The sequence below is a fragment of the Natator depressus genome, chromosome 11, assembly GCF_965152275.1.
Source record: "Natator depressus isolate rNatDep1 chromosome 11, rNatDep2.hap1, whole genome shotgun sequence".
Taxonomy (NCBI): domain Eukaryota; kingdom Metazoa; phylum Chordata; order Testudines; family Cheloniidae; genus Natator; species Natator depressus.
The window spans coordinates 61,987,378-61,997,864 of NC_134244.1; the positions used below are offsets into that span (position 1 = coordinate 61,987,378).

The 10,487-nt window shown below is 41.4% G+C and overlaps 1 protein-coding gene across 1 annotated transcript in view; it reads left to right on the forward strand.

Annotated features, from left to right (window-relative positions):
* Nucleotides 1–7,178, forward strand: part of ZDBF2 (zinc finger DBF-type containing 2) — a 28,312-nt gene extending 21,134 nt beyond the window's left edge. Inside the window, exons 8-9 of the mRNA XM_074968006.1 lie at nucleotides 5,865–5,952; nucleotides 7,131–7,178. Coding sequence (XP_074824107.1) covers nucleotides 5,865–5,952; nucleotides 7,131–7,133 — 91 coding nt within the window. The 3' untranslated portion in view covers nucleotides 7,134–7,178. The remainder of the gene's footprint in view (nucleotides 1–5,864; nucleotides 5,953–7,130) is intronic.
* The last annotated feature ends 3,309 nt before the right edge of the window (nucleotides 7,179–10,487 follow it).

Below are 10,487 nucleotides of genomic sequence, written 5' to 3' on the forward strand. Positions count from 1 at the left end.
TTGACTGTCCTTATCCCCTTATTATTAGGGGCACCTTCACACCACCTTCCCCTGGTGGCTAGTAAGGAAACCCAAGCCCACCATTTCTGGGTTCAAGACCAGGGATCCTGTAGTGAGCAGGCAAGATCTGTCTATTCATATCTATGCCTGCTATTTCCCTGGGCTTCTTCCTGTCATAACCTTTTAGCAGGCCTTCTCCCCACAGCCTCACTGTATTCACCCTCCTCTGGAATCCTCGAACGAAATCCCAAACTAAAAGCATAAACTTAAACCAACTTCCTCCCTCCTCGGGCTTGGCCTTTCATGCCACCTATTCTTCTGCAAGCTTCTAGCTTCTGATATACTTAGACTCTCTTGTTTATTTTTACATCTTCAGCTATTTGCTCTTCAAAATCCTTTTTGTCTCTTTTCATTTCTTTCTCGTATATTGCCTACTGTTCCTGTTCGTTGGCTTCATTAGGGTTAGATTTACAAATTTTGAAGGATTTCTTTTTGACTCAAATACCCTCTTGAACCGTGTTATTTAGCCATATTGGTTTACTCTCTTTCTTTCCTTCCTTGTAATTTTTTTAATGTAAAATATATATGTGAATAATATACAGACGTATGCACATACACACACTAACTCACAGTGCACATTTTATATATAACGTGTACTGTCTGTTCCCCTAGAGAGGAACATGACACATTAGATGTGTTACAAGCATTTGTGTATGTGTATAATATAGAGACATACATGCACACACACACACCCCTGCATAACACATTAACTAGATGTGTCATGTTCCCTTTGAGCAGCTGATTTATATCTGCTTTATAGCCGCAGACCATGTTTGCGGATCAGAAGCGGACACAAATTTTGTATATGCACAGGGCTCTAAAGATAAGACCTGTAAATTTTAATTTTGCAATTTAATGGCCAACCTCAGCCAGTATACTGACTGAGCCTTAACTATGAAGCCACTACCAGTGGTTCCATAATAATCAATTCCTGGGGTGAAACAAACATCATGTAAGCACATCATTCACGTGTAACAACCCAGAATCAGTGAGTAGGTCACCCTAATGAGTGAAGACTAAAATAGTATTTCACCCTGGCAACTGATATATATTATTTATAAGAAGATAGTGAAAGTGTTTTATGACTGTGTTTTAGCCATTATGATTTTCTTACGTGCTGCATTGATGGAAGGAGGAATATTTCTGAAGAATGTTCCACACTATTGACAGTTTTCTTTCAAGGAGACAGTGCATTAATCGCTATACTGTGGGATGCTGTCACAAATCTGTAACATTCTGCGGTACTCTCTAAACAGTTGACGTTCCAGTGTTTGTAGAGCATTAATTTGTGGTTTGAAATTGGTTTCCTCATGTATAAAGGGATAGCTCAAAATAAAGAAATGATGTTGACATAATGCATATAACACTTCGTTTATATTTACAACCCTTGACTGTTTATCTGTCTGAAAAATTGAGGGCATTTATTTATTGTGCAGTCCGTGTGTGCACACGTGTATATACATATAGTTCCTGTGTGCATATGTGTATGCTGTATGTCTGTGGACACACTTATATTCCTGTTGTTCCTATCCGGCTATTTATAATTTAAAGACATGAGCAAAATTATTTGCTTCCTTTGCACAAGTGCTTGATGACCACAGGCTACTCTAGCTGCAATGCTGCAACATTACATTAAGCTTTCCTGCAGCATGGTGCTACCAATCAAATGCAGTGGAGCTAGCTCAAGAGGGAGCGGGCAGATTCTTTTCTGTTTTTGCTGTCCCCAAAATAAAATTTTATAAACAGTTCTCCCCCATTGCTCTGGTAGGTCAGAGTACTGTTAATCACGGTGATACTGATTCTTGGCACCGGGTGTACTTCTGGGAATAGTGCTGCAGTCTCTTGTATGCAGCAGATTCTCCAGGTCTTTCCTCCCCCTCATACACTGTATTTACATTCACAGACTGAAAACTAAAAATATATATTTAAAGAATGTTTAGGTTTCCATGAAATTAAAAATTCAAACCTTTAATTCATGATGTCCTGGGGAAAGAATAATGTGAGTTTAGGTCAGAATGTGAGGTTGAACTATTATCCGCCCTACATTTTATTTAAATTCAGAGTTAGAAAACAAAAAAACCCAAACACCAACATTAAGGTTTCCATGGCATTCAGTTGTTTAATTCATTGTATTCTGAGGAAAAAATAGTGTGGGTTAAGGATGTTTTGTGAGTGTGAACTTTGATAATCTGCCTTTGGCTGGTTTATGTTACAACCTCAATACTATTCGTCCATTTACTTACTTTTACTATGCTCATTAGCATTATTTAATTGTAGTACATGTGTATTAACTTTGTCAAAGTTCTGTAATTTTAATTTAAAAAAAGCTAATAAGTTTAAAATCTGTTACTTCCTTTATAAGCCAGTTTATTAAGTAAACAAATTCACTATCCTGATCGTACTAGACTTTTTTAAAAGGATAAATAGTTGCCCAGTATCACAGTTTACAGATTGTTAGTTTAGTTTTTATTAATGTAGTGTTTGAGTCATAGGCCACTGCACGTAATACAGTAGATATAATTTTTAAATCAACAACTCAAAAAACCAGATACAAATTTTAGAAACACAAATTAATATGCAAGATTAACCCTTCCCTAACATCAGCACCACTAAAATGATATACAAAAACAAGAGAAATATATTAGAACACTATTTCCTTTTGGTCAAAAGTAGCCTAACTTTCACATACTATTTTCATATTTTTGTCTGACCAGACAAATAGGGCAGCAGTCCATATGACTTGACACACTTTCATTGGATAGCAAGTATTCTAATTTCTGAGCTGATATGGTAAAAGGTATCTGCTCCAGGAATGGAATTAACCGTTTATTTCTTGGGTGGCTGTAGAGGTTACAAGATCATAAATAGTGTAAAATATCAGAGGGGTAACCATGTTTGTCTGTATCCACAAAAACAACAAGGAGGCTGGTGGCACCTTAAAGACTAAGATTTATTTGGGCATAAACTTTCGTGGGTAAAAAACCCCGGTTCTTCAGATGCATAGGTGAAAATTACAGATACAGGCATAAATATATATACTGGCACATGACGAGAAGGGACTTACCTTACAAGTGGAGAACCAGTGTTGACCAGGCCAATTCAGTCAGGGTGGATGTGATGCACTCCCAATAATTGATGAGGAAGTGTCAATACCAAGAGAGGGAAAATTGCTTTCGTAGTGAGCCACCCAGTCCCTACTCAAGCCCAAATTAATGGTGTTAAGTTTGCAGATGAGTTGTAGTGCTGCAGTTTCTCTTTGAAGTCTGTTTTTGAAGGTTTTTTTGTTTTGTTTTAAATCTGTTATTGAATGTCCAGGGAGATGGAAGTGTTCCCCTACTGACTTTTGTATGTTACCATTCCTGATGTCTGATTTGTGTCCATTTATTCTTTTACATAGAGACTGTCCGGTTTGGCCAATGTACATAGCAGAGAGGCATTGCTGGCACATGATGGCATATATCACATTAGTAGATATGCAGGTGAATGAGCCCCTGATGGTGTGGCTGATGTGGTTGGGTCCTTTGATGGTGTCGCTAGAGTACATATGGGGACAGAGTAGGCAACGGGGTTTGTTACAGGGATTGGTTCCTGGGTTAGTGTTTCTGTGGTGTGGTATGTAGTTGCTGGTGAGTATTTGCTTCAGGTTGGGGGGCTGTTTGTAAGTGAGGACTGGCCTGCCTCCCAAGGACTGTGAGAGTGTAATATGCCTTCAACCTGGCTAGACCTGCATGGACAAAGACAATTATGTCTCTCCATACCAGCCTACCTCCCTCCAAATAAGCTCTTTGCCTAGTACAAATTAATATGTATTACTTAACTAGTGAGTATTACCAGTTCCTTTAGATCTTCTATTGTGTCCTAGGTAGATATGCATTTCAGTACTGTAAGTTTGTTGCTTTTGGACGTGCACCTTTGTTAGTAGTAGGCCTTGCTGACCATTTAAGGGCCAAATGCACTCCTTACTTGGGGAAAACTCTTGAGTTTGCTGTTATAAGGAGTGAAGGATTGATCTGTGGATCCATATTTAACATTTTTAAAAGTAGATTTAAAAAAAAATTGATAAAATGATTCATTAGAACTATACACACCTATCAGTGAGGTGTATCTCTACTACTGAACATGTTAAAATCTTTATAAATGCTTAGATTAAAGAAATTGCATGTTTCTAAACAGGATAATTAGACTGTTTTTTAATGAATTAATGGCATGTACTTTTTAGTTTCAAAATTGAAACACTTTTGAGCTATATAAACATTTTGATTGTTACATACAAATATAATTTTGAAAAAATAGCCAAACTGAATGTTTTACTGTTGAAGGCAATAATTCTCCCACGCTGAGAATTTGTCTGCCAACTTTCAATCAGCAAACATTTTAATGTCTGTATTGGAGTAAATCCTTATGGTGAGACTGTACAATGAAACTTTAGGTAGTGAGACAGTACAATGATTGTACAATGAAAAGTGGCTAGTTAGAAATGCTTGCTCCTTATTCGACAGATTTGCTCCCTCTGTGGAACTCCATGATGATATTTGCAGAGTGATATTTCAGAGAACCACTCTTAAAAGAAGAGAGTTTATGTACAAAGATGCTTATAAAGCACTGTACAGCCGCATGATTAGTAGATCAACTATACATTTATACAGTATACATTATAAAATAACTTAATTGTTCTTTATAAATCAATGGGATTAAAAGAAGAAAAATATTTTCTGTTCCCTTTCTCTGCTATCATTTGTAGAATAATGATACTAATATGTTTTTAGCCATTCTGAAAAGCTCCCTGCTAGGAGAGGGTGAAAATAATATCTACCTGATCCTTTATGGCAGGAGTGGGCAAACTACAGCTGGTCAGACCTTTATAACTGGCCCTCAAGTTCCCACCGGGGAGTGGGTTGAGGGCTTGCCCCTCTTGGCGCAGCTCCAGAAATGTGCCAACATGTCCCCCATCCTACGCATAGGAGCAGCCAGGGGGCTCCGCACGCTATCCCCGCCCCTCCCTTTGGCTGCGGTTCCTGGCCAATGGGAGTTGCAGGGGCAGCGCCTTTGGACAGGGCAGTGCGCAGAGCTGCCTGGCCGCTACTCCGCGTAGGAGGCAGAGGGGGGACATGCTGCTGCTTCCGGGAAATGCTTGAGGCAAGCAATGCCTGGAGCGCCCCCCCCCCGCAACCCCCTACCCAGCCCTGATCCCCCTCCCGCCCTCCAAACCCCTTGATCCCAGTCCAGATTCCCCTCCTGTCCACCCAAAACCCCTCATCCACGGCCCCAGACCAGAGCCCTCACCCCCTGCCCCAACCCTGATTTCCCCCTCCCGCCCTCCGAACCCCTCAGTCCCAGCCTGGAGCACCCTATTGCATCCCAAACCCCTCAACCCACCCCCTGCTCCAGCCCGGAGCCCCCCTCACACTCTGAACTCCTAATTTCTGGCCCCATCCTAGAGCGCCCCCCCAATCTGGAGCACTCACCCTCTCCTTCACCACTACCCCCAATTTCTGAGCATTCATGGCCCACCATACAATTTCCATACCCAGATGTGGCCCTCAGGCCAAAAAGTTTGCCCACCCCTGCTTTATGGAATCAGACAAATGCCCAGTTTGTCTTCTGTCTTTGGGGTGCTTTATGAAACATTGTCTTTGTTTCCTTTCTTTTCTTGAAGCTTTGCTTTGAAAAGCACTGTAGGTAGTGATTTGAGTTTGTTCTTAGTCATAATGCACTATACTTAATAATGGTTATGGAACTCTTAATTCCTTTGTTTGAAAAGCTTTAAATGTATTTACAACATTTATACAGTTTGTTTTTTCCAGACCAACATATGATGACATGCCATTTCCCACCTCCCCAGTGGTTCCCCGGGATGTTTTCCTGCTTCCAGAAGAGGAGGAGAAAGAGGTGGTAAGAAGCATACGGGAGATGCCTGGCACAGACCGTGAATCCATTGTTAAATCATGCTCCCCTTCTCCTTGCAGATCTCAGGAGGGCATAAAGTCAATTTCTGTGCCACAGACATTTATCCAAAAACTAAAGATGGGACAGGAACACATCTTAGAAATATCCCAGCAAACTTTGGACATCTGTAGCAGCGAGAAAAAACATACAGTAACAGATGGTGCTCAAATGGCAAATAGTAGCCGTGATGGCCAGTTTACAGCTGTGAGCCCAGTATCTCACCATTTGCGTAGCACTCCTTTATGTCACAGTTCTCCTGTTAGCCCTGTAATTGCAAAAAATATTAGATACTCAGCAACATCAAATTTGATTCCAAGTAGCAGATATGATCACATGCAGAAAGATGTATGCCATAAGGATGGATTATTAAACACAAATCCTAATCCTGTTCTGGCATCAGTCCACCCAAAAAACCCTTCATTTTCACATCAGAGTCCTACCTGCAACCAAGGCAACTCTTCATATATTATCTCAGGTCAATCTTTTTTTAAACTAGATGGTTTACAATCTCAGGATGAAACTTTGGTGTCTGACTTCTGTCTCAGGGATCTTGTGGTTACTAGCAACTCACTAAGTTTTGGGGCATCCCCACAGTTAACAAGATACAAAGACATCAAGGTGAGCAGGGTTGATGAAACTTCAGTAGATAGGATAATTGAAGAAGTCATTCTGAAGTACTGCCATGGAGCTCCACCTAATAATTTGTCTTGCAAAGATGAAGAGAGTAATTCCTATTTAAATATTTCATCACTTATGGATCACAATAGTCTAGAGGGCTCTGAAATGAGTTTTAATTGTGAGGCACCTGTTTGCTCAGGAGCAGGCCTACCCAAGGCAGCTACAAATGATATAGAATTCCTAAAAGAGGTCCAAGTAAACCTGGAAGATAGAAACTATGGAACCCAACTTAGTTCTGTTCTAAAAGGTGGTTCAGTGGAGCAAACAGAAGCAGCAACACAGGATATAATAATTCATAATGAGGAACCAGTTCTTCCAGCTCTGCCTCATGTGCCTCCTTCATTTGTGGGAAAGACGTGGTCCCAGATAATGTATGAAGATGATATAAAAATTGAAGCACTTGTGCGTGATTTCAAGGAAGGTCGTTTCCGTTGTCATTTCAACAGTGAACCCTCTGCCAACTGTACAGGGAAGAGGATGAGGAAGAAGCAGAAAGATGAAAGGAAGAGTGACATTGTTACAGGTAACAGAACAGAAACTTCATCAGTTAAAGCATTGCCAGAATTTAATGATGCTGTAAGTGGTGGTTCTGATTTTGATAACTTGTTGGCCTCTGATACACTATGCAACCCACAAATACTTCAGATACCTAGAAAGAGGACGTGGCGCCTTGCTTCAAGATGCCAAGTGGTCAAAGTCAGCCATGGAACCCAAACCAGTTTAGTGAACTATCCAGTAGTAAAAAGAAAAATCATTAGAAAGGAGTCTGATCCACCAGATCAGAAAGCAAACATTATTTGGTCAGAGAATGAAAGAATTTCAAACATGAAAACCAGACTATGTGCCCTCAAGCTTCCTGAAGCATATACCAAAATTATGAGCCCTCTGCAGCCCAAGACAGTGGTTTATGTCCTTTCATGTCCAGAGATTAAACAATATAAAGGCAAATCCATAGATGCTCCCAAAATGAGGAGAAATCACAACTCCACAGACAGCAAGGACTCTGTAAGGTACAGATACAAACAATGTTCTCTTAAGTATTATGACCCACTGACAAATCGAATTCTGAAAACACCTCCCAAGAGCACAGTTAGAGAAAAAGCCAAAAAGCCCTCCCATGTTCGACAACTGTTCAGGAGTCTAAGCCTCGATGCAAACACGAAGAAACTATCTGATACACAGAAAGAATATACACCATCTAAATCCTTCAATTGGCCAGGCTTCTATAGTTCCTCTTCAGCGGCTTTCCTGTCAGATGCAGTTAAAGGGAATGATATGAATTCAAGTCTGAGGATCGATGGATCTTCCATTTCCACAGAAAGGTCTGATTTTCCAGTGTTTGTTCACTCAGAGAAGTCCTATAAACACTTAGTCATTTCACCTTTCAACTCCCATCAGTCTGAGATAGAAGGAGATGTTAGATTAACCCCAATTAATAGCAGGGTTGCCAAAACACCTTTGAAGTCAATCAGGAGCGAACGGTTGGAGAGGGAGAATTCAAAGACAATGTGGAAGAGGAAAGAAGGCACTAGTAGGGAACCAGGTTTTTCCAAAAAGGCTTCAGTACCCATGTCTGTCAATTGTGGCCTTGTGAGAAGAGGAAGTAGAGTAGCCCCATGCAAACAAGCATCCAGAACTAAAAAGCGAAAAAAGGAGCAGATAAGAGGGAAGCTCTCCTCTTGTGCCCAAAAATCTTCTTCTGTCTTCTCCATCCATAGGCACCAGACAAGGAAACCTGCTTTGGGAAAGCACCTCAAAAAGGAAAAACTTGATGCTAAAAAGCTAAATGTTAGGAGGAAACCCAGGAGGACGTTTTTGAACTCTACAATCATTTCAGGGATTACTGAAAAGAGGCAGAAAATCACAGCAGGGTCTTTTCCGAAGAAGCCAGAACTAGCTTCTTCCAAAGTTAGGAGCTGGGAGATAAGGGTCTCCCCAGCATTGTGAAATGGCCCTCTGGAAGAACTTCTAGTATACCTGTATTGGGAGGCTGTCTTGTTTTACCAGTAGATAGCTAGCCAATAAAACAACAACAAACTTTTACTTACCCAACACCTGGGAATAGGCTGAGGAAAAAGAGAGTGAACAGAAGGTAATTATACAAAATCCAGGTGATGTGCCAGAACTGCAGATACAATGGATCAAAGGTCCAATAATAAACTACTGTAGTAACAAACTAATTTCATGTTGTTGGAATATGGGCACACTACATATTGCACTGTTTGAGTGATGGTCCCTATTGAATTCCACTGAGAATTTGCATGTGTGCCATGCGTCTGGAGCTGGAGAGTTTGAATTAGTAGTGTCCATTGGTCTGTGCATGCACCCTTGCCTTGCGGATTCATCCTAGGTGATAAAGGGTCGGGTGGACGGACTGCATCTCCAGTTCCTTCTCACAGCTGCATGGTCCAAGTCAGAGCTGCTAATGTCCTCTCGTCTCTGATGCACTTTTAAAAGAAAAATGTTTTAGAAATTGTCTATAGTTAGTTTTTTATTCTGCTGTCATTACTGTTTCTTAGGTAGTTAAGTTTTTAGTAATAGTTTTTGTAGGATTTGGACTTTTGGGGGAATCTGTTTTTTTTAATCCCCAGCAACCCCATGCACCGGTGCTAGATTATGCCAAAAATGCCAGGATTCAGGATTTGCACTTCCTGCCCCCGTTTTGTTCTCCGTCAGCAATGAGCACCAATGCTGCTTCTACTGCTTGGGAGAAGCCCATATTTCATCAGCAGTATCTGCCAGTCCTTCCCAAGTCATACCTGAGAAGGCTGGGCTGTCCTCCTCAAGAAGCACCTCATGGAGGTCACCATGAGACTGCAGTTGGACCCAGTCCAGTGACCCACCCCTGTACATCTGCCTGAGAAACCCAGTAGTGTGCCTCCAGCCTCGGAGCTTGAACCTGGCTCTGGTGGTACTGCTGCTATGGACCCCATGCCAGGGCCTAGTTGGGAGACAAGGAAGCATGCACATAAGCATGGAGGTAAGTCTTCCTCCAAGCCAAAAAAGAATGATGTGCCTTCCATGAGTTCCAGCCACAGAGAAGCAGCGTGTTCCAAGGTGTCCACGCATGACACAAAACTTATGCAGACCAACAGATTTGCCGGTACAGAGAACCAAGCTGCACATGCCTTCAGTGTCAGCGTCCTTTAAAACAAGGGATCCACCACTTCTTGGACAGTCTTCTGCTCTGGTGCTGGCTACAGAACAGGAACCGTTGACACAAGGATGCTTGGAGAAAGCACCGGAGTCACATGAGCGGTTTGCCGTGGCGGAACCAAGATGTTTGCACCTTCCTCTGCCACCTGCACCTAGAAAAGCAGTGAGAGATAAAAAGGTATCTTTTAAAAAGTGGAAGTCAAATCCTAGTGAGGTAAATAGAAAGGCGCATAAACACTGCCAAATTAAGTGTAAAAATGTAATAAGAAAAGACAGACAGGAGTTTGAAGAACAGCTAGCCAAAAACTCAAAAGGTAATAACGAAATGTTTAAGTACGTCAGAAGCAGGAAGCCTGCTAAATAACCAGTTGGGCCCCTGGATGGTCGAGATACAAAAGGAGCACTTAAAGACGATAAAGTCACCACAGAGAAACTAAATGAATTCTTCATGGCTGAGGATGTTAGGGAGATTCCCAAACTTGAGCCGTCTTTTGTAGGTGACAAATCTGAGGAATTGTCACAGATTGAAGTGTCACTGGAGGAGGTTTTGGAATTAATTGAGAAACTGAACAGTAACAAGTCACTGGGACCAGATGGCATTCACCCAAGAGTTCTGAAAGAACTCAAATGTGAAATTGCAGAACTAT